The sequence below is a fragment of the Ciconia boyciana genome, chromosome 21 (assembly GCF_034638445.1).
Source record: "Ciconia boyciana chromosome 21, ASM3463844v1, whole genome shotgun sequence".
NCBI lineage: Eukaryota > Metazoa > Chordata > Aves > Ciconiiformes > Ciconiidae > Ciconia > Ciconia boyciana.
In genome coordinates this window covers 1-24,813 of record NC_132954.1, presented here as the reverse complement: position 1 = coordinate 24,813, position 24,813 = coordinate 1, and the positions used below count along the sequence as shown (strand labels likewise).

The 24,813-nt window shown below is 46.5% G+C and overlaps 1 protein-coding gene across 1 annotated transcript in view; it reads right to left on the bottom strand.

The window, feature by feature from the left end:
* Positions 1 to 7,976, bottom strand: part of RLF (RLF zinc finger) — a 53,127-nt gene extending 45,151 nt beyond the window's left edge. The window contains exons 1-2 of the mRNA XM_072884950.1: positions 7,749 to 7,976; positions 2,137 to 2,291 (exon numbers count right to left, since the gene is read on the bottom strand). Coding sequence (XP_072741051.1) covers positions 2,137 to 2,291; positions 7,749 to 7,961 — 368 coding nt within the window. The 5' untranslated portion in view covers positions 7,962 to 7,976. The remainder of the gene's footprint in view (positions 1 to 2,136; positions 2,292 to 7,748) is intronic.
* Positions 7,977 to 24,813: the final 16,837 nt, after the last annotated feature.

Sequence of the window (24,813 nt, the reverse complement as noted above, 5' to 3'; positions counted from 1 at the left end):
GTATACTGAGTTTTGGTGTTACTGGCTCATCCTGCTGAGAAGGATGTCAGGAGGAAGAAGTTCTTTCCCCCCTTCTCCAGGAGGGATGTTGGAAAGGAAGGAGGATTTCAGTAGTAAGTAGAGCACTTTTGCTTTAAAACAGGAAGTGTGCTCCTTTCATTTCTCCTCAGGGTTCAAGTCTGAAAATACATAATGTGTACAACGGCTGCGGGTAACCCAATTGTCTCCCCAAAAATCACAGTTACATGGGAACAGTACGCTTTCACATCCCTAACAAGGTAATAGTCTTCCTCCCTCATGGAACTTAATTTTTAGCTTTAATTCCCTGCTCTAACTTCTCTCTCCCTCCCTTGGAAACTCTTATGTAAAAGAAAAACGTGGGAGAGTTCAGTTAGGTATGCCATTTACCTCACTGTATCTGCGACTTCACTCATTGTCTCTCATTCTTTAGATTCCTCTCAAATGTAATCATAACAAGAACAGGGAAGATTCCAGGAAGTCAGCCTCTCTACTGTCCTCCACCACAAGGTTTTCTGAATACACAAGCAACAGCAAACAAACTCCTCACACCGAAAGACGGAAGAAACCATATTAGCAGAAGTGGAATATTCTGATTTTTCTCAACAAGGGAAAAGCAATTTTGATAAGCAATTCTGACAAGCAATTCTGACACAGTATTGAGATTCCCGCCCCAAAGTATATAACAGCGGCAAGATATATATCAAGTTCTCCAGTTATGGATGACCTGCATACAAAGACAGTGAAAAGCAAACTTTAAGTGACAGGAGTAGGAAACAGCAGAATACAGAAGCTAATTGATGATAATAAGATGAAGATAAGAATACTCTATCCATAAAGGGACAGTCTGCAAAAGCAATTAAGATATTTTGCCAAAATTATATGTATTATGTACCAGGTAAGTGATGTAGCAGTTTAAAGTCTTCAGTTTCCATATTAAGAAGTTAAGACAGACTTTTCCTATTTCATGCATTTTCTCTTCTTGACAGAAGGTTTTAAAAAAAAAAAAAATCACTCCTAGTTCACATATTTCTCATAACTCCAAAAAAATTTCAAGGCATCACATGGAGATAACTGGTTCTGTGCTGTTGATTCATATTGCAAGTTAGTACGTTACAAAAAAAGCATTTGACCCAGGAGTTCATTACAAAATCCTTCTAGAAAAGAACACGACTTCAGATCACAAAGCAAGTAAGCTACTGATAACAAAGAAAAAATAGCCCGTTGAAAAACTGTCACAGAATTACTTTTATTCTACGATGATCTTTATATTCAAGGTTCTAGATCTTCACCCTCCCCCCTCGAATGAAACCTTACCAGCAAGGAATGACCAACACATCAAGTTATCGTTCTCAGGCTAAGGGTAGTAACCGATTATACTCCAATGTGTGCGAAAGCCCTCAGGCTACACTCTTCAATTACAAATAGCTGCTTTGCACTTAAAACAGACTTTGAGGAACTACAAGTCACTCCAACTTAGCTGATGGACTGTAAAATAGTCCTCTCTTTTGTTTGAAGAATTGCTGTGCTTTAAGTCATGTCTGCAGATGCTAGTCGAAGAGCTCAGGTTGAATCACTCTACTCTGTGTTGTTATCCTATAGCAACAACCCCCACATACAACTTAGATTGCCATAAATACAGAACAGCTTATCCTCTTCAGAAAGGGACATGTTCAGAACTACCCTGCATTACAGGTGAGAGGACATATGAAAACAGCAACTGCAGAACAAGTGATACAGGTTTATTAATCCATGCATGAAGGTCTAATATTAAAGGTTCTGTTTTATGAGGACCACACTAAGCTTTTTCTACAGAAAATAATAATTTACAGAATGTTGAAGGAAGAACAGAACCTTCCTAATACCAGCACGATTATCCAAACAGAGAACAAAGCCTTACCACTTGTTCACATTAATTAACAAAATGCTCAAGTACATTTTTGTGGTATGATTAAAAAAGTACTAAAGACATTTAATAGATAATAATCAAATACAGTTGTCAAATTAGGTATTACACTATTTCAACAACTTGCCCTTTCATTTATAGAGTACAGGGGTTTTGGGGTTTTTTTTTTTGTTTTTTTGTTTTTAATATTAATGTACCAACTTAAAACTTACAGCACTAGCCTGCCAAGTACCAAAAGAACATCTTCACATTCTGTAGTCAAGTAAGGTCGTGCATTAGCAAAGCTTTGGATGGAGATTCGATATACTTCCAAAAAAGGTAAAATATGTTCCGATGCACCCCGACTGCCAGCATACTGAAGTAGTGTCTGAAAGAAAATGAGGTTATCATTAGAAGTTCTCATAACACATTTTTGTCTAAAAAACAAATATAAATATGCAATATCAAGCATATACAGTGGAAGAATTCTGGAAGCAAGAACGTTTTACTCTGAAGGAGATTTAAAAATGATAGCTTTTCTCTTCAACAGAAGTTCTCCTTTTGATTTAAAAATATTCTCATTTGTTTTATTATTTTGATAAAGTTATCAGAATTTCTACTGAGGAGCAAGCTAGATGCAATTGGCAGAAACGTGAACTGTTAAGTTTAAAATTCAGGGAGAAGTTCTGCACTCAGCTTCTTTTGTACAACTGCCATGGAGACAGAACCACATATGCAATGGAATCTTTATTACTAGTGAGAATGCAGAAAAATAGGCAAGAAGTTCAAGATTAAGAACATTATTCCAGCTGTAGTATTTTAAAGATACATGTATTACCCATACAGCAAACATGATGCCATTAGAAGGGGATACAAAACCCAGATCAGACCATTACATAGTCATTTTTCAAATGCAAAATTATCCTAGATTTTATTACTTGACCATAGCAACCCTACATTATCCAGGCATAGTACTGAAGAAGCAATGTAAAATCTAGCCAGTTTTAAGAGAAATCACAGTAAGTTTCAAAAATCAGCACAGGGACAATAGTAGTATCTCCCAACCTTTTTAAAACTTCACTACGTTACCATGTTATTTTCCTGCAGGTTATAAAGTAATATCAAGAGCAAGCAGGGCACTGAGCTAAGGACACTCTAGCTCTACTGACAGCTTGCTTCACAAGTAACATTCCTTCTCTGTTTGCACACCCTCCTACAACTCCAGACCAGTTATGCTTGTGTTCTTACCAGTCACAATCCCTCTCTCATGTTGCACCCTCCCTACACCAAACAAAGTATCAATCTTGATTAAGGCCGGCTGTGAAGAAAACAAAAAACAATGAAAACACCTGTGCTTTGTGGAACCCTTAGGGCCAAGACTGCATGGAAAAAAGTTCAGAGTACCCCACACTGTAATGCAGTACAAGCCAAATTGTCCTAAGAGGATGATCAGGTCTTATCAGGCTTCAAATTACTTCACTTCAAGTTGGGACTCTGAAAAAACAATTTATTTTAACACCTTAAACAAAAACATGATCGCATCAGATTATGACTGGAAGGAGGACACTACTGAACAGACCCTACAATGAGCTTACTAAAACCAAGTGTAGTCATTATAATGGCCAGAAACTTCTAAGATGAAGCCTAACTTCCAACACAGAAAGAAATAAGTGGCCAGCTACACACCATTTTGCGAACTATCCAGTGTTATGTCAGTGATCTAAATACACAATAATAGTCCTAGGGCCAAAAAAAAAAAGCAGACATCCACTACACTGGCACAACCACGTGTGATATTTAAGAAAAAAAAAAGTCTATTAAAAATACAATCTGAGAATTAGTAAAAATCAGGACTGTTTTGTAGATTATTCTCTTAGAACTTAGTAATATAAATCCTAGGTGAATGAAAGTTACAAACTCACCAAAAAATGACACAATATTAATAGTTATAAAGACTATTTATAGGAGGGTGGGGGAAGGGAAGACTGAAAGTTTACAGAAATCATCTTTAAACACAGCACAAAGACCATTAGCAGAAGAAATGAATGAGTAGTAACTAACCAGTCTAAGTGCTTCTCTAACAGATTAATGAAGGATTTGATAATATAACTCAAATTATATATGGCATTAGAAGCATTAAATTACTTTCAAAGGCTGTCAAGCTGTAATCCCTAGAGATACTCAACTGATGACTATCATAAAGTCAACTGTTCAGTAAATCCAGCAGTAACACTATCATCATAGCGACTACAGAAATAGAAGATCAAACATACAAATCTCTGCACTTTTCTAAAAATACATCAATTAAAACCAATATATTAAAAAAGCCAAATTTAGTATTCAATTATTTTGACAGACACTTAGATCATAAGTTATCTGGTCTGTGTAAACCATAAAACATGGTAGAATATTTCCTAAGATTAAATAAATTTGCTAGGAAACACTGCACCCTTGCTGGAGTGCAATCCTAGCGCTGAGATCAAAGTCTTACAGCTAATATTAGCAATTTCTTGAGTAGCCATTTATCAGAAAATTCTCCCCAAATAGATGAGCAATGATGGTTTCAGTGTGTAAGAGATTCAAGGCAAGAGACTTATTAATAGCTTGAACTTCAAAGATATGTAGTTTTGAACATTATTATGCTATTAGTATTAGCATACTGACAAATAAGCAAAATGCAGTAACTGTATTACAGAAGCTCTTAAAAGCCCTTCTGCTATTTCACAAGCAATATAAGTAGAAGTTTTAGTAGCCCACTATAGACTTTTCCTGGCATTCTATATACAAGATAAAATTAGACAATTTTTAACTTGTCAGAAATATATAATCTACATGCTTAACAAACAGTTAAGTAACAATTTTATAAGCAATTACTACCTTTGAGTCTAATTACCTGAAAAGAGTATTCAAACATTTTAAGTCTGGTTAACACACATCCACTTACACTCCTTTGACTTTCCTCCTTCCTTTGACTACAATAACATATCTAATTGGCAAGTGGGGTGAGAAGAGCAGAGGCCATGCACATCCACCTACCACGTAATCTACAGACCAGTCTAGGTCCTTGACACTGCATAGATTCTCATGTCCTGCAATGCTGGAATACCTGCTTAGCTGCATTTCTTCTGAAGCATCTTTTTTTTTCTCAGAACCAATTTAAACATGTCCAAGTCACCTGACCTGTTATTACAGCTTTAAGTCTCTGTTTAAGAAAAAAACTTCCACCTCTTCTTAAACATACCTGATTGCAATTGACAGTCCTCAACTGTGTCACCTTTAATAATTTCAGAAAGCCAACAGGTTCTGGGTATTGGCAGATGGGATGCTTTGATGTCCTACAACCTCTGCTTTACTGATAACTGTTCTTCATATTCACAATAACACAACCTCAAACACAGACACACTGTTCATTCTAGTTGGCTGTTTGGGTATATATTGAGCTCCCCAACAGACATGTTTTTCCTAAGGTGAATATGAAAAGCATTCACGCTTGTACAATATTAAGTTGCAGAATCAACCCACTATTTAGGCTTCATGAGTTTCTTTGTTGTGTTATCCTGGACACCAACCTTACTCCCCTGCTCAAAAATAGGGATCTTCAAGGAAATCATGCCATCCAGCACCACTCCCAGGAAGAGCTGCTGGAAAGCTGCACGTGGCAGCACAAGTTTACATGTAGTAAAACATAACATGCAGACAGCTCAAAGCATAGGAAAGCTACTAATTTGGTTCACAGTTTGTTGTGTCCCAACAGCCTTGGTAACTTCCACAGCAAAACAGAGCACCTTTCAGGACTGTGCCACAGATGTACACACAGGATGGTGAATCCATCGCTGCCCTAAAACATTTCGGCTACTCTCATCACAGCTACTTCCCAAGATCATATTTAAGCCCAGTTAAATTCAGCTTCTCTCTAGGCATGTTCTACTGTAGCTTAATAAGCTTATGACAAGATACCAGTGGTACCCTCCAAGTCACTAATACAAAGTTAAGTTGAGCTCCTTAAATTTCACTTAGGGGCAGACCTTAAGTTATTTTTAAGTTTTATCACTGAAACTCTGTGCAACAAACATCCCCAGTCAGAAGGGGAAACCAAAATGTAAAATTACATCCAAGCACAGTGGTTTGATTGCACAATGACATCACAAATTCGTACTCTATCGAAGTCGCTGCATGACAGACTAGCAATTTCATGGTTTTCACTGTATCTCTTGGTGTATAGTCATGACAATCAGAAATGTCGCAAACTGATGGCAACCCAAGACAGATCTTTTTCATTTTTATCTGTGCTATCTATCACAGTGTTCTAAAACAAGACTACCGTCCAATAACAGCACAAAGACCTAAAGAGGTCTACATTTTTTGTGGGACAGGGTTTGGGGTTTTTTTTTTTGTTTGTTTTTTAAGTAACAGAACTGTCTTCCATCAAACTCCATTGATCAAGTACCTCTAAAGCTTTATCTGTACCAAACTAACCTGGGGAACTGGACCTCTACATATACTGATAATCTTGACCACCTCTACTAAGCGTTAGCTGAATATTTGTTTCAATGTTCTGACACAATTAATTCCACTGGAAACAATTTTAGCAAAACCTGAAACATGGAGAAAGTCACATGCATTGTACTGGGCTCTATATAAATGCAAGGTCACAGATCTTAACAGTATGCTTAACTTGGGACGTACATAGCAGTATGCAGCAGCAGCATCCTGCAGTTTAAGAAGCAAGTTTTGAAACCTAACAAATAAACTCCTTCTGTTGTTTCGGTAAGTGATGAGCTAAACATCCTCCCAGAACGGTATGGCAAAGTACACAACCTGTGGATGCCAAATGGAAAACTGTGAAGGGTAATATCACTTATCTATAACACACTGGTGGGATTTTTTGGTCTCATTTGGCATCTGATTTTTCACCATTCAAATACAGTGGGTGTACCAGCTGAGGTGTGGTTAAACTAGCTTGTAAAACAGACTTTTTAATTTTTATTTTTTATTTTAGAAACCACAATATCTTCAGATTCAACAGGGATGGCTCCCCAACCCAGCAACCTACCAACAATTATTCAACCTTACAGCTCACAGCAAATGATGCTGTGAGGGAAGCAAAAACTAATTAATCATTGAAAGAGTTTATTTAAGAATAAGTTATCTCCATCACTCAACTTTAATCAAGTTCAGCTCTTCTTCTGGAAGTTTTTGTCTCGATTCAGAAATTGCTGATCCTTAGCCTGAACTGCATTAAGCAAGTATTCAGACAAGATTGCTGGACCACAGAAGCTCATTCAGTGACTCAAGTGAACTGCAGGCCTTCACAAACCAGCAAGCATTGCTTATTCCACGGCAGATCTCAACCAAGGTGGAACACGTAGTTTTGATCCCGAGGCAGGTAAAGAACAGAAAAGCGGAGGTCTAGGAACCTAGCCAAGACCGCGCTGAGAAAACGCGGTGCGGCCCGCCTGCCCCAGAGAACCTCCCAGGGGCTACCAGCTGTCCAGGCCCGAGGCGCTGCCGCAGCCCAAAGGCGAGCGGCGCCCTCGGTGCAACGGGCCCGGCCCCAGGCTGGCAGCGCAGCGCCCACGGGGGCGCCCCTCGGGCAGGGCGCGCACGTCCCCACTCGGCAGCAGCGCACGCCGCCGCGAGCCCCGCGCCGCAGCGCGGCAGCTCCGGAGGAACGAGCGGAGCCTCCGGAACGGGAGCTCCTTGCTGCCGGCGGCGCTGGGCGCGCACCGCGGCGGGGAGGCCCGGCGGGGAGGCCCGGCGGGTCGGGCCCGCCCCGGCCCCATCCCCGCCGTCCGGCACCCGGCCTGCAAGCCCGCGCCGCGGCCCATCCCTGCCCGGCCCCTACCTGGCAGAAGCCCCGGCAGTAGGCCCGGGACGAAGCCTCCGACACCTCCTGCTCGCGCAGCTCCGTCTGCAGCTGCCAGAGGCGGGCTCGGAGCGCCGCCACCAGCCGCTGCATCTCGGGCCGCGGAGCCGCCTCGGCCTCAGCGTCCGCCATCTGCGCTCGGCCCCACTGCGCGTAGGCAAGGATCACGTGACTCGCTTCCACTGACCTCATCGTCCCGGGACGGCGTCACGTGACGCCCACGTGACAGGGCGCGCCTGTCCACGCTGTCCACGCGACCCGCCATCTGGGGCAGTGGGAGGACTCCTCCTGCCGAGTGGCGTCACATGACGCGACGGGAGCCCGCCGCAAGCGCGCGTGCGCGCGGGTCTCCGGCGGGGAGGAGGGGGCGGGGGCGGGGCTGTTCGTCTCCCGCCGGCTGCCGCCGCGCGCTCCGCCCGCCTCAGGGCTCCCGCGCCGGGGCCCCCGCGCCAGGGCCCGGGGCAGCCGCGCTTCTGGGAGCCGCCCGCGCGGCGCTGCCGGCTCCGGCTCCGGCGCTGGCGAGGGGCGTCCTGGCAGGCGGCGTGCACGCGAGCGCAGGGGAGGGGCGAGGCGGCAGCGGCGGCGGCGGTGCGGGCAGGGAGCGGGCGAGCCCGGCTGTCGCTTGAGCCTGGCTCTCCGCGTGGTCTGTGGAGCGGGGCTTCTTGGGGCGTCTCCCCGGGCGCTCCTCCTTGCCTCGCTACGACGCGGAAACGCCGCACCACCCCGGTGGTCGTTGGCACCGGTGTTCCTCCGACGCTTTGGCAGAAGGTCACCGAGAGGGCCTGGAAGTTTTCAGCCCACTGCTGGTCCCAGAACTAGCGCCAATAGGTACCCATGTGTTATAAAGGTAATTGCAGAGCAAGGTTACCGAAAGATAATGATGGACACCGGTGAGAGTCACCTTTTTAACTTAGATTGCGTTTATTTTAATCTTGTTTAAAAGTACGTTGTTGAAAGCACAACATTCGTGAACTGAGGAAAGCCCTGGAGGGTCCGATGCCTAGCCAAACATGGGAACTGGGAGAACAGTAAATAGCTTTTACAAAGAACTTGCAGCATGTCCCATGAAATAAGATGGTACGCCCGTGGTCAGGAAGTTCTGCAGTGCATTGCCATGGAGCCCTCTGGTTGACAAGTTGACCTGCCAGGGTGAAAAAACAGGAGGGCAAGCCCAGGAGTAGAGGTTCTGAAACCTTGCAGGAAGCGATCAGTGCCAGTAAAGCTTGCTTTTACCACATCTGACAGCAAAGGGAATCCCTGAAGTCCACCCAGAAGTAGAGGCTGAAATGGTGTGCAGTTGCCTGGAACTCCCAGGCCAGAAATCTGCTGACCAGCATTTTGGCTTCCTTCATTTGTCTTGCTTAGGAAGGAGGCGGGGTGAAGTCCTAGCTCTTTCGGCAGAAAAAAAAATAAAACAACTGCACAACCAAAAGCCAACAAACAAAATGTTTTCCTTTGGTTTTAGTCTGGGTAGCTCAAAGGCGTGCTATTTCCTTTTTTGATTTGAGAATTTAGGTCAGGGAGGCCCCTGGCTTGTTTATGAGCATATGGTTGGGGTTTCTACCCTCGAGTGAGATGGGAATCTCTCTTTTGCCTTTTCATACTCTGCCTAATCAGGCATGAACAGTGGGAGGGAAACATGTCTCTGTCCACCTGGTAAGAATGACCTGCTTTTTTCCACTTCAGTCTCTGCAAGGCAAATGAGAAAGGGAGAGGAGTGGAGAAGTCAGGAAGACCTGGGGTGAATTTACATGGAACCATTTGGGAAGCTTTCCCTAGTTGCAAGCAAGTTGTATGATTTCAGCTCATAGCTTTGTGGTATGAAGCAAGTGGAATGCTTAATGTTTGGAGAGATGGGTAAATACTAAAAGATGGGTTAGGAATAGCAAAACTATCCTCCTGCAGATTGAAATCCAAAGGGGGCCTTAAGAGGTATCCTGGGAAGGAGAGAAGAGATGTAAAACAAGAGCCTGGAGCTCCTGGGCCACAGATCTGCCCATGAGCTTTTGCACATCCCCATTATTCTCCTACAAGTTAAAAGGTTCTGTAGTTTTCCTGTTGGGAGAGGGTGTCTCCTACACACCAGTCTGGATTGCATGGTAGGGTGAACAGTCTTTAAGTATGAGGAATCTACTGCTGGGGAGGGGCTATTGTTCCCCCTTTAGAATGGACCCTTCCCCCTTTCCAAAATCTGGAAAAGTCCCCTCCTTGCACAAGATGTTATATGGGGCCATGGATATAAGGAAAAACTTTTTAACTGTGAGGATGGCCAAGCAGTGGAGTAGGGTGCCAAGAAAGCTTGTGCAGTCTCTGCTCTTAGAGGTGTCCAAGACAAGACTGGGTAAAGCTCTGAGCAGCCTCACCTGACCTCATAGCTGACCCTGGTTTGAGTAGGAAGTTGGACTAGAAACCTCCCGGGGTCCCTTCCAACTGGAATTATTCTGTCATTTTACTGACATTTTTTAGTTTGGTACAGAGTCCTGGGCCGGGAGCACAAGAAGGTGAGCACATGGCCAGAGAGGTTGTCCTCCTCCCCTCTAAGCTTGCTCGTGTCCTGCTGTCCTTCCTCTCAGCTGGAAGGGGCCTTGACCCTGGACATTTACCAGGCCTGCACTGTCAATGCAGACACCTCTTCTGGCAGTGGGGTAGGCCAGAATGGACTCCTCATGGCAGATCCACAAAGTCAACAAAGAGTGACCAGATCATCGAATCAGCTGGTAGAGCTGGCTGGCTTGTGATGGCCCCTAGGCCCCTGGGGAATGTTAGTCCTTGGTTTCTCTCTTAGACCATGCTCAGGAGAGAACCACAGCAGCCTGCCAGGCACACTTGACCTAGCACATCTGACTCTCTCTGTTAACTTGGCCACCATAGCCTGCTGCCTGGCCCTCTGCATGATGGCAGCTCTCCCACCCATCACCCCTGGGCACTGGGGGAGAGTGGCCAACTGTGTGATCCTGCAGGACATCCATTACATGGAGCACCTGCAGCAAAGAGCCAACCTGAGAGCCAGTACGTACAACTTTGAGCCTTATCTGTCTCCCAGCAGCTATTAGGAAAGGAGGGAGCAGGACAGATCCTTGTAGAAAGGCCTCTTTTCCATCCCTCCTCTCCGGTGTTTTTAACCTTCTTCCCTCTCCCCGGGTCTTAATTCTGCTCTCCTGTTGAAGTGAGGCTGGGGCAGAGGGAAGCCTCTGCATTTCATCCTCCAGCAGCAGGACGGAGCACTGAAGACACGCAGAGGAAGAAGTAGGGATCTGAGTACACCTGGAGGCGAATAGCAGACATTGCACGGAGGGCGGTAGAGGACGATAGTGGAGTATTTATATGTATATCCGTATATATAAGAGAGATAAATACATTTTATATGTGTTTGTACACCTTCATATGTGTGTGTTAGTTATACAAGTTTAAATGCATACATATATATGGATAGATAAAGTATATGTTTATACTTATATATGTGTATGAGAACCATTGAAGTAGTTGGAAGATAAAGCTTTTCCTTTACCCTGGAGAAACATTAAAGGCCCTTAGGGACAGGACATTGTCCTTAGCCCATGTTCTGTCCCACAAGGGGTACCTGGGATTTAACAACTCCTTGCCACTGGTTGCCAGCTGAAGTCCAACCTTTTTGTTTACATGCACTTTTTATAGTATAGCTACTTATATATATATATACACACATAAAAAGGTATAAAAGGTTTCACTGGTTGTTGTTTTTTAATGAGAGATAATGGAATTAATTGTAAGTTTTAAACAGAATCACAGACTCGTATAGGTTGGAAAAGACCTTTAAGATCATTGAGTCCAACCATAAACCTAACACTACCAAGACCACCACTACACCATGTCCCTAAGCACCTCATCCAAACGTCTTTTAAATACTTCCAGGGATGGCGACTCAACCACTTCCCTGGGCAGCCTGTTCCAATGCTTGATAACCCTTTCAGTTAAGTAAAATTTCCTAATACCCAGTCTAAACCTCCCCTGGTGCAACTTGAGGCCATTTCCTCTCATCCTATCACTTGTTACCTGGGAGAAGAGACCGACCCCCACTTCTCTACAACCTCCTTTCAGGTAGTTGTAGAGAGCGATAAGGTCTCCCTCAGCCTCTGCTTCTCCAAACTAAACAATCCCAGTTCCCTCAGCCGCTCCTCATAAGACTTGTGCTCCAGACCCTTCACCAGCTTCGTTGCCTTTCTCTGGACACGCTCCAGCACCTCAATGTCTCTTTTGTAGTGAGGGGCCCAAAACTGAACACAGTATTCGAGGTGCAGCCTCACCAGTGCTGAGTGCAGGGGCACGATCACTTCCCTAGTCCTGCTGGCCACGCTGTTTTTGATACAAGCCAGGATGCCATTGGCTTTCTTGGCCACCTGGGCACACTGCTGGCTCATATTCAGCCAGCTGTCAACCAACACGCCCAGGTCCTTCTCTGCCAGGCAGCTTTCCAGCCACTCTTCCCCAAGCCTGTAGCGTTGCATGGGGTTGTTGTGACCCAAGTGCAGGACCTTGCACTAAACCTTGTTGAACCTCATACAATTGACCTCGGCCCATCGATCCAGCCTGTCCAGGTCCCTCTGTAGAGCCTTCCTCCCCTCCAGCAGATCAACACTCCCACACAACTTGGTGTCATCTGCAAACTGACTGAGGGTGCACTCGATCCCTTCATCCAGATCATTGATAAAGATAGTAAACAGGACTGGCCCCAACACAGAGCCCTGGGGAACACCGCTTGTGACTGGCCGCCAACTGGAGTAAACTCCATTCACCACCACTCTTTGGGCCCGGCCATCCAGCCAGTTTTTAACCCAGCGAAGAGTATACCTGTCCAAGCCATGAGCAGCCAGTTTCTCTAGGAGAATGCTGTGGGAAACCGTGTCAAAGGCTTTACTGAAGTTTAGATAGACAACATCCACAGCCTTTCCCTCATCCACTAGGCGGGTCACCTTGTCGTAGAAGGAGATCAGGTTGGTCAAGCAGGACCTACCTTTCCTGAACCCATGCTGGCTGGGCTTGATCCCTTGGTTATTCTCTACATGCCGTGTGATGGCACTCAGGATGATCTGCTCCGTCAGCTTCCCCGGTACCAAGGTCAGGCTGACAGGCCTGTAGTTCCCCGGGTCCTCCTTCCGGCCCTTCTTGTAGATGGGCGTCACATTTGCCAATCTCCAGTCAGCAGGGACCTCCCCAGTTAGCCAGGACTGCTGGTAAATGATGGAAAGGGGCTTGGTAAGCATATCTGCCAGTTCCTTCAGTACTCTCGGGTGGATCTCATCAGGTTGTGAGTGTCTAAGTGGTGCAGCAGGTCACTAACCATTTCCCCCTGGATTATGGGGGCTCCATTCTGGTCCCCGTCCCTATCTTCCAACTCCGGGGGCTGGATACCCAGAGAACAATTGGCCCTGCTATTAAAGACTGAGGCAAAGAAGGCATTAAGTACCTCAGCCTTTTCCTCATCCTTGGTCACTGTGTTCCCTCCCCCATCTACTAGGGGCTGGAGATTCTCCTTAGCTCTCCTTTTGCTGCTAGTGTATTTGAAGAAGTATTTTTTGTTGTCTTTTACAGCAGCAGCCAAATTGAGCTCTAGCTCAGCTTTGTCCCTTCTAATTTTCTCCCTGCACAGCCTTGCTACACCTTTGTAGTCCTCCTGAGTTGCCTGCCCCTTCTTCCAGAGGTCATAGACTCTCCTCTTTTTCCTGAGTTTGAGCCAGAGCTCTCTATTCAGCCAGGCCGGTCTTCTTCCCCACCATCTTGTCTTTCGGCACCTGGGGAAAGCCTGCTCTTGTGCCTTTAGGACTTCCTCCTTAAAGAATGTCCAGCCTTCCTGGGCTCCTTTGCCCATTAGGGCTGCCTCCCAGGGGACTCTGTCGACCAGTCTCCTAAACAGGCCGAAGTCTGCCCTCTGGAAGTCTAAGGTGGCAGTTTTGCTGACTCCCCTCGCCACTTCTCCATGTATCAAAAACTCTATCATTTCGTGATCACTCTGCCCAAGATGGCCTCCAACAATCACATGGCTCACAAGTCCTTCTCTGTTCGTGAACAAGAGGTCCAGCGGGGCCCCTTCCCTAGTTGGCTCACTCACCAGCTGTGTCAGGAAGTTCTCTGCCACATGCTCCAGGAACCTCCTAGACTGTTTCCTCTCTGCTGTATTGTATTTCCAGCAGACAGCCGGTAGGTTGAAGTCCCCCACAAGAACAAGGGCTAGCAATCGTGAGGCTTCTCCCAGCTGCTTATAGAATAGTTCGTCAGTCTCCTCATCCTGGTTGGGTGGTCTGTAACAGACTCCCACCACAATATCTGCCTTGTTGGCCTTCCCCCTGATTCTTACCCATAGACACTCCACCCTATCGTCACCATCATTAAGCTCTAAACTATCCAGACACTCCCTAACGTATAGGGCTACCCCACCACTTCTCTTGCCTCGCCTATCCCTCCTGAAGAGTGTATAGCCATCCGTCGCCACACTCCAGTTGTGCGAGTCATCCCACCATGTTTCCGTGATGGCAACCATATCATAGTTTTCCTGATGTACAATGGCTTCCAACTCCTTCTGCTTGTTGCCCATGCTGCGTGCATCGGTGTAGAGGCACTTCAGCTGGGCTGTCGTCTGTGTCTCCTTCATAGAAGAACACCCCTTGTGTGCTTTGAGGTGTTTCACTGGCATTTCCCCCTTGGCTCCTATTGCCTCAGTATCCCCTAGCTCAACTCTGTTTGACTTCAGCTGTGCCCCAGCGTACCCTGCACATCTGAGAGACACAGGCTGAGTGCCCTCGCTGGCACCTGTTCCCTCTAACCGTGGCAAACATTCACTGAAAGAAAATTATATAAAAATAAAGTGTGGCTTCATTGGCCACCTTTTCTACAAGTCTGCCACAGAAGCTTTAATAGGTCTGGGGTGAGTGTGCATTGAAGAGGGAGCAGGGCAAAGGGCCAGTCCTGTGAGACAAATCAAGGGACCCCCACTCAACCCTTGTTCATCCAAAGGAGAGACCCATCTGTAAGTGTAACCAAGAGGCCCAACCAACCTCCCTCCCTACTCCTACTCTGCTAAAAGCAGTCTAGTGATATGTGTTTCACTGGCACGAGGTGGTGGCAAGAAAAACGTGTATGAATTTACAGACTTTTTGGAATTATGCTCACTTTAACTTCAGGCTGTTATGCCACAACTAGAATTTCAGTTGTCTGCTTCTGTCATCAGTCATGGATATTTAGCTTCAAAAAGATTTTAGAGAAGAAACGTGTGGTCGAGTGGGAAGAAAACCAGATATGCACTCATTCACTTATGCACAGAGTACCACAACCATTAAGAAAGTCTTTTAAAAATCAGGAGTGTGCATTGCCAGAGGAGTACAGCTGAAGAGTCAGGAATCTGTATGCCATGCAGGGAGCTACCATCAGGGTTGGACATTCCGGTAGGTATCCAATAACACCAATGGCCTGCTGCTGGAAAGTCACCTAACTCATGTCTCACAGGCAGGAAAAGCCAAAGTATAAGATACTGTTTGTTTGAATGATGTTTCCATTTTTGATTGCTTTCTGCCTCTTTTGCTATTTTTTTTCTTTCATCAGTTCCTTTCTTCTGTGTATCTGCAGGCACAGAAGCCCAGAAGTTTCTTTGCTGCTACTGCCAATGATGGTGGCATATTCCCTGGTGAGCCACAGGAATGCAACTGCATGCAGTATGAATCTCAGCCCTTTTTTTTTTTTTTTTTTCCTGAGGGGTGACTAGTTCTCATTCTCTCTTTGCCCTTCTCTTTGAGTCTTTCTGTCAGCAATGTTTTACCCTCAAGGCACAACTGAAAGGCCCTTATACTTTGACCAATGAGCTGGACGATCAGTGGTCTAAAAAGAAATTGCAGTTTTTCTACCCCATAAAAACCTGCAAATAACATTTCTAGAAGAAACAATGCCCAAATAAAGCGTTCTAATGTGTTTCATGAGACCATAGGCGTGAAGGTTGTACTCTGTACTTGTGGCCGCCGCTGTACTCCCTCTAACAGGTCCATGTCTTCCTTGTACTGGGGACACCACAGCTGAATGCAGTACTCCAGGTGGGGCCTCATGAGAGCAGGGTAGAGGGGCAGAATCACCTCCCTCCACCTGCTGGCCACGCTTCTTTTGGTGCATCCCCGGATATGGTTGGCTTTCTGGGCTGCAAGCACACATTGCCAGCTCATATCCTTTATATATATATAGGATATATATATATCTTCTCATATACTTTCATCAGCCAGTATCCCCAAGTCCTTCTCTGCAGGGCTGCGCTCAATCAGTTCATCCCCCAGTCTGTACTGATACTGGGGATTGCCCTGACGCAGGTGCAGGACCTTGCACTTCGCATTGTTAAAGTTCATGAGGTTTGCACGGGCCCACTCCTCAAGCCTGTCGAGGTGGCCCTGGATGGCACCCCTTCCCTCTTGCGTATCAACTGCACCACTGAGCTTGGTGTCATCTGCAAACTTGCTGAGGGCGCACTCAATCCCACTATCTACGTCACTGATGAAGATACTAAATAATATTGGTCCCAGTACAGATCCTTGGGGGACACCACTTGTTACTACTTGGACATGGAACCATTGACTGTAACTCTTTGGAAGTGGCCATTCAGCCAGTTCCTTATCCATCTAATAGTTCATCCATCGAACCCATATCTCTCCAATTTAGTGGCAAGAATGTTGTGTGGGACTGTATCAAAGGCCTTAGAGTAGTCCAGGTAGATGACATCCATAGCTCTTCCCTTGTTCACTGATGCAGTCACTCTGTCATAGAAGGCCACTAGAATAGTCAGGCATGATTTGCCCTTGGTGAAGCCATTTTGGCTGTCTCTAGTCACCTCCCTGACTTCCATAGGTTTTGACATGTTTTCCAGGAGGATCTGTTCCATGATCTTAGCGGACATGGAGGTGAGGCTGCCTGGTTGGTAGTTCCCAGGGTCCTCCTTTCCACCCTTTTTAAAAATGGGCGTGGTGTTTTCCTTTTTCCAGTCACTGGGGACTTCACCTCACTGCCACAGCTTTTCAAATATGATGGAGAGTGGCCTGGCAACTACATCAGTCAATTCCCTCAGGACTCTGGGATGCATCTCATCAGGTCCCATGGACTTCTGTATGTTCAGATTCCTCAGGTGGTCTCAAACCTGATCTTCATTTACAATGTTGTTCCCCCAGACCCTGCCTTGAGGTTCAGGGGCTTGAGAGATGGGGGAAGAGAGGTTACTATTGAAAACTGAGGCCAAAACACTGTTGAGTACCTCAGCCTTCTCCATGCCAGTTATCACTAGTTCTCCTGTCTTATTTATTGGGGTGGGGTGTTAAATTTTCTTTAATATTCCTTTTCTGACAAATGTACCTGTAGAAGGCCTTATTATTCTTCACATCCCTCGCCAAATAGAACTCCAACTGTGGCTTAGCTTTCCTGATCCCCTCCCTACACATCTGTCAACATCCCTATAATTCTTGCCAGGATACATGTCCCTGGTTCCAGTGCCTTTGCATTTCCTTCTTACACTATAATTTGACCAGAAGGTCCTTACTCAGCCATGCCGATCTCCTGCCTTCCTTTCCTTATTTCTTATACCTGGGAATTGAGAGCTCTTGCTCTTTAGCAAAAACGTCCATAAAGAGCTGGCAGCTCTGTTCCTATCCTTTATCCCTGAGGGCAGTTGCCCATGAATCCCATCCCAATACAAACAACTGAAAGTTTGCTCTTTGACAGTGTTGGACGGAAAGTTTCCTCTTTAAACAGGATACACAGTGTTGGCCCTGTAGGATGCTAGGCAAGTGCAGACCCCATTGTTTGTGGGGCACTGAAGGCGGTTGCAAGGGACAGTGAGGACCTGCAACAGCTTTCAGTCCTGGCATCTTTCGTGTGGGTGCAATCACTGGACGTTTCAAATGTCAGAGCTGGGCTCTGGCAAGAGTGAGATACACAGTGTTGCACTGTTTCAAAGCTAAGGAATTGCAGAGCCCAAGTGTCTGCAGCAGTGAATGCAGTTCCAAGAAACAGTGAGGACCAGCAACAACTTTTCAGTGCTGGCACCTTTTGTGTGGGAGCAATCGCTGGATCTTTAGCATTTCGAAGCTTGGCCCTGCGAGAGTGTGATACAAAGTGTTGCACCCTGATGAAGCTAAGCAAGTGGAGAGCCTGAGTGTCTGTGTGGCAGTGAATGCAGTTCCAAGGGACAGTGAGAACCAACTACAGCTTTCGGTGCTGGCAGCTTTCGTGTGGGCGCAATCGCTGGACGTTTCGAGTTTTGCAGCTGAGCTCTGCGAGGGTGAGATACACAGTGTTGCCCCCTTACGAACCAAAGCTTTGTCAGAGCCCAAGTGTCTGTATGGCAGTGAATGCAGTTCCAGGAGACAGTGAGAACAAGCTCCAGCTTTCAGTGCTGGCCCCTTTTGTGTGGGCGCAATTGCTGGACGATAGAACTTCAGAGCTGGGCTCTGTCGATAGTAGATGCACAGTGTTACACTCTTAGGCAGCTAGGCAAGTGCAGAACCGCAACGTTTGTAGCACAGTTTATGCGGTTCCAAGGGACAGTGAGGACCCGTAACAGCTTTCAGTGCTGGCACCTTTCATGTGGGCGCAATTGCTGGACGTTTCAGATTTTGCAACTGGGCTCTCTGGGAGTGAGCTACAGAATGTTGCACCCTTACAAAGCTAAGCAAGTGCAGAGTCTGAGTGTTTGTGGGGCAATGAATGCAGTTCCAAGGGACAGTGAGGACCAGCTCCAGCTTTCAGTGCTGGCACCTTTCATGTGGGCGCAATCGCTGGATATTTGCATTTGGCAGCTGTGCTCTGCGAGGGTGAAATACACAGTGTTACACCCTGACGAAGCTAAGCAAGTGCAGAGTGCGAATGTCTGTGCGGCAGCGAATGCAGTTCCAAGGGACAGTGAGAACCAGCTACAGCTTTCGGTGCTGGCAGCTTTCGTGTGGGCGCAATTGCTGGACGTTTCGAATTTGGCAGCTGGGCTGTGCAGGAGTGAGGTACACAGTGTTGCACCCTGACGAAGCTAGGTGTCGTGCTTTAGCCCCAGCCAGCAGCTAAGCACCACGCAGCCGCTCGCTCACTCCCCCCGGTGGGATGGGGGAGAGAATGGGAAGAGCAAAAGTAAGAAAATTCGTGGGTTGAGATAAGAACAGGTTAATAATTGGAACAAAATAATAGTGAATTGTAATGAGAAGGAAAACAACAAGAGAGAGAGAGAGGAACAAAACCCAAGGGAGGGAAAAGAAAAGAAAAGGAAAAAAAGATACAACCGCTCACCACCCGCTGACCGACGCCCAGCCAGTCCCTGATCAGTGACTGCTACCCCCCGGCCAACTCCCCCCAGTTTATAGACTGGGCATGACATCATATGTTATGGAATAGCCCTTTGGTCAGTTTGGATCAACTATCCTGGCTGTGCCCCCTCCCATTTCTTGTGCACCTGGCAGAGCATGGGAAGCTGAAAAAGTCCTTGGCTAATGTAAACACTGCTTAACAACACCAAAATATCAGTGTGTTATCAATATTATTCTCATACTAAAATGCAAACCACAGCACTATACCAGCTACTAGGAAGAAAATTAACTCTATCCCAGCTGAAACCAGGACAGTACCCACCCCTTATTCTATACTATTTACGTCATGCCCAGGTTCTACCCTTTCTAATACAATTAATCACCACCACTTTTCCTGTCTCTTGATATATATATACACACAGCTATCATTCCCTTGGTCTATGGGCCATCCTTCTAAAATGTTTGTTAAGTTCATTTAGTCCATGACTTCGGGCTCCATCTGTCATAACAGTCCCTCAGGGCGGGAGAGATGGTGTGTGGTGTTGGATTGTTGCATGCTGAAGCCAGTTCTGGTTCCATCACCACTGCACTTTGCTTGGTTTTCATCAAAGTTCATTCTTCATTAATCTGGGTGATCCTTATTGAAATAACATTGATATGGTGTATAATAACCATAAAAGTGATGACATGCACTATTATATAGCAATTAACATCATACCATTTAGTTCATTGGCTATTCTCACCCAAAATCAAATCCCCTTGAGGTACACATCAGACTTCCCCATCCTTTCGCATTACCCACCAAGTGCACCCGGGTCCTTGAGCAAAAGCAATCCCACGAATGGGCTTCCCTTTGCCTGAGGCAGGAGTAACCCAGACTGTCTTCCCCAGCATGTTTTTTATGTGTACTACAGGGACCTTATCCCCTTCTACAGTGCATAAAAGTTTTGATTGGGCAGGGCCAACTCGGTTGACAGATCCTCTAGTATTAACTAACCAGGTGGCCTTTGCTAAATGTGTATCCCAATGTTGGAATGTCCCACCACCCATTGCTCTCAGTGTAGTCTTTAACAGTCCATTGTATCGTTCAATTTTCCCGGAGGCTGGTGCATGACAGGGGATGTGATATACCCGCTCAATGCTGTGCTCTTTGGCCCAGGTGTCTACGAGGTTGTTTTGAAAATGAGCCCCATTGTCTGACTCAATTCTTTCGGGGGTGCCATGTCGCCATAGGACTTGTTTTTCAAGGCCCAGGATAGTGTTCCGGGCGGTGGCATGGGGCACAGGATATGTTTCCAGCCATCTGGTGGTTGCTTCCACCATTGTAAGCACATAGCGCTTGCCTTGGCGGGTTTGTGGGAGTGTGATATTATCGATCTGCCAGGCCTCCCCATATTTATATTTCAGCCATCGCCCTCCATACCACAGAGGCCTTAACCGCTTGGCTTGTTTAATTGCAGCGCATGTTTCACATTCATGGATAACCTGTGCAATAGTGTCCATGGTCAAGTCCACCCCCCAATCACGAGCCCATCTATATGTTGCATCTCTTCCTTGATGGCCTGAGGTGTCATGGGCCCACTGAGCTATAAATAATTCACCCTTATGTTGCCAGTCCAGATCCACCTGAGCCACTTCAGTCTTAGCAGCCTGATCCACCTGCTGGTTGTTTTGATGTTCCTCAGTGGCCCGACTCTTGGGTACATGAGCATCTACGTGACATACTTTTACAACCAGGTTCTCTACCTGGGCAGCAATATCTTGCCACAATGCTGCAGCCCAGATGGGTTTGCCTCTGCGCTGCCAATTGTTCTGCTTCTATTGCTGTAACCACCCCCACAGGGCATTCGCCACCATCCATGAATCAGTATAGAGATAGAGCACTGGCCATTTTTCTCGTTCAGCAATGTCTAAAGCCAGCTGAATGCTTTTATTTCTGCAAATTGGCTTGATTCACCATCTCCTTCAGCAGTTTCTACCACTTGTCGTATAGGACTCCATACAGCAGCTTTCCATCTCCGATGTTTTCCTACAATACGACAGGACCTATCAATGAACAGCGAGTATTGCTTCTCATTTTCTGGTAGTTTGTTGTACAGTGGGGCCTCCCCAGCACGTGTCACCTCCTCCTCTGGCGATATTCCAAAATCTTTGCCTTCTGGCCAGTCCATAATTAATTCCAAGATTCCTGGGCAATTGGGGTTTCCTATCCGAGCCCATTGTGTGATCAGTGCAACCCACTTACTCCACATAGCATCAGTTGCATGATGTGTAGAGGGGACCCTCCCTTTCTGCCAGAGGCTCCAGGTAGGGCCATTCTCCCCGGCTGCGGTGTAGAGCACATTTTTTATGTCTTGGCCTGCCCGGACTGGCCCAAGGGCTACTGCATGAACTATCTCCTGTTTAATTTGTTCAAAGGCTTGTCATTACTCAGGGCCCCATTTGAAATTGTTCTTCTTTTGGGTCACTTGGTAGAGAGGGCTTATGATCAGACTGTAATTTGGAATATGCATTCTCCAAAAACCCACAACGCCTAAGAAAGCTTGTGTTTCTTTTTTGCTAGTTGGTGGGGACATGGTTGTTATTTTGTTGATCACATCCATTGGGATCTGATGACATACATCTTGCCATTTTATTCCTAAAAACTGGATCTCCTGTGCAGGTTCCTTGACCTTACTTTGTTTTATGGCAAAACCGGCTTTCAGAAGGATCTGGACTATTTTCTTCCCTTTCTCAAAAACTTCTTCTGCTGTATTGCCCCACATGATGATGTCATCAATGTATTGCAGATGTTCTGGAGCTTCACCCTGTTCCAGTGCTGTCTGGATCAGTCCATGGCAAATGGTAGGGCTGTGTTTCCACCCCTGGGGCAATCAATTCCAAGTGTACTGACTGCCCCTCTAAGTGAAAGCAAACTGTGGCCTGCACTCTGCTGCCAAAGGGATTGAGAAAAATGCATTAGCGACATCAGTTGTAGCATACCATTTGGCTGCTTTTGACTCCAGTCCATATTGAAGTTCCAGCATGTCTGGCACGGCAGCACTCAGCAGCAGCGTGACTTCATTCAGGCCACGATAGTCTACTGTTAGTCTCCACTCTCCATTAGACTTTTGCACTGGCCATATAGGGCTGTTAAAAGGTGAACGAGTCTTACTGATCACTCCTTGGCTCTCCAGTTGATGAATCAGTTTATGGATGGGAATCAGGGAGTCTCGGTTGGTACGATATTGCCTCCGGTGCACCGTTGTGGTAGCAACTGGCACCTGTTGTTCTTCAGCCCTCAGCAACCCCACAACAGAAGGGTCCCCTGAGAGACCAGGCAAGGTAGACAGCTGTTTAATTTTCTCTGTCTCCAAGGCAGCTATACCAAAAGCCCACCGGGACCCTTTTGGGTCCTTGAAATACCCTCTCCTGAGGTAGTCTATGCCAAGGATACATGGAGCCTCTGGGCCAGTCACAATGGGGTGCTTTTGCCACTCCTTCCCAGTTAGGCTCACTTCGGCCTCCAATGCAGTCAGCTGTTGGGATCCCCCTGTCACTCCAGAAATACAGATGGGTTCTGCCCCGATATAGCTTGATGGCATTAGGGTACACTGTGCACCGGTGTCTCCTAGAGCCTTATACTTCTGTCGGTCTGATGTGCCAGGCCTTCAAATCCGCACAGTCCAGTAAACCCGGTTGTCCCTTTCCTCCTCCTGGCTGGAGGCAGGGCCCCCCTAATCCTGGTCATAATATTCATTACCCATTTCTTGTATATACGAGTCAGGAGTTTCTTCATTAAAATCAGGAGTAAGATGAGCCCTTTTACTCTGTCTGAGGAACTGTCCACTGGAAACCAGAGCAGCAATTTTCCTGGAAGAACCCCCTTTGGTGACTGTTTTTCCTTGCAACTCATGTACCCGTGCCTCTAGGGTTGAGGTAGGTTTTCCGTCCCACTTCCTCATGTCCTCTCCGTGGTCACGCAAGTAAAACCATAGGGTGCCCCGTGGTATGCACCCTCTATATCCTCTCTCTTGAGCAGAAGAACTCTCACTCCCAATAGCTGAGACACAGGTCCATACAGGTGGGGAGTAGGACGTATCTTTGAACCGTTGGAACTCCCGGGACACTTTCTCCACAGCTGAGACAAGGGAGGAAGAGATACTTTCTTTGTATTCCCGGAGGTTACTAGCAGCTTCATTCACTGTTGGACCGTCTCTGTCTTTCCAGGTCAGTATTGCCAATGAGTTGGCACATGACGGTGGTGCATTCTGTACCAACTTCTGCCACATAGGTCGTGTGCACTGGACTTCATCTGGATCTTTGGGTGACCACACATCGTCCAGGTCACCATAAATCACTGCCAACACGGCTAATTCCCTCAGGTACTGGATACCTCTCTCCATGGTGGTCCATTTCCCGGGGCGATATACAACATCTTCCTTGAAGGGATACCTTTCCTTTATAGCTGACAGGAGTCGCCTCCAGAGGCTGCGGGCTGGTTCCCCTTTTCCAATTGCTTTGTCAAAGCCCCCTTCCCTAGGAATGGATCCCAGCTGCTTGGCTTCCTTACCCTCTAATTCCAGGCTACTGGTACCACTACCCCAGCATTGGAGCAGCCAGGTGACAATATGCTCGCCTGGACGACAGCTGAAATCTTCTCGCATATCTCGCAGCTCACTCAGGGATAGGGATCGGGTGGTTTCTGTCTCGTTTACGAGTTCTTCCTCTTCCTCTCCCTGTGATGGCCCTGCTCTTTCATCTTCCCTTTCTAAACGAGCTGACTTTTGCTTCCAGGATTTCTTCTTATGTATAGGGGCGACTGATACTGACACGGGTTGGTTCCCTGGTTGAACTGCATCATCTGTCGCAGGGGGGGCTGGTGTGACCGCAGTGTTTGTAACAGAGTTGTCCGGAGCAGCTGCAGTGCCTGTTGCAGCGGGGGCTGGAGCAGCCGCAGTGCCTGGAGCAGCCACAGTGCCTGTTGCGGGAGAATCGGAGCAGCCGCAGTGCCTGTTGCAGGGGTAATCGAGGCAGCCGCAGTGCCTGTCTCAGGGGAGGCTACAGTAGCCGCAGTGCCTGTCATTTTGTCACCAGATCCTTGAGGGTTCTGAATAGAACAGGGCTCAGTAGGCATGGGCCAGACCCCAGCACATTGCAGTGATTTGTGTCTCCCTAGAATTGCCAGGGTGACAGCATACTTTTTCCAAATATTCTACTAATTTTTCAGGATTCTGCACTTGTTCAGGGGTGAAGTTCCAAAACACTGGAGGTACCTAAAAACTTAGGCATTTGCCCATCCTATCCCACACACCCTGCCACTCATAACTATCCGGCTTGGGGCAGATCTCTGGATGATATTCTTAAATTGCTTACTAATCTTGGACAAGATCGAAACAGTATTCCCAAGCAATACCAATAGAAGTATCTAAACTACCCAAGGATGTTCAAGATACTGAAAAGTTACTGTAATGAAGGAGGAAACATTGCAGAAGAAAGTAGTGAAGGTACAATTCTGCATTTCCTCCATAAAAAACCTCTCAGAGGAAGAGGTATAATTACGAATTGTCTCCATAAGGTGATACCCGACATACAATAACGGTTTCAGTACAGCACTTAGATACCAAAATAAATCCAAGGCCACTGTTTTAATAACAAATCTCACAGGCAAAACATCACCAATTAAAGCAGAGCACAGCAAACTGCAAAAACCAACACCGATCTTTAACATGTACGGCAAAAAAATGAGCATGGTGCAGACCAGGTAAACCAATGCT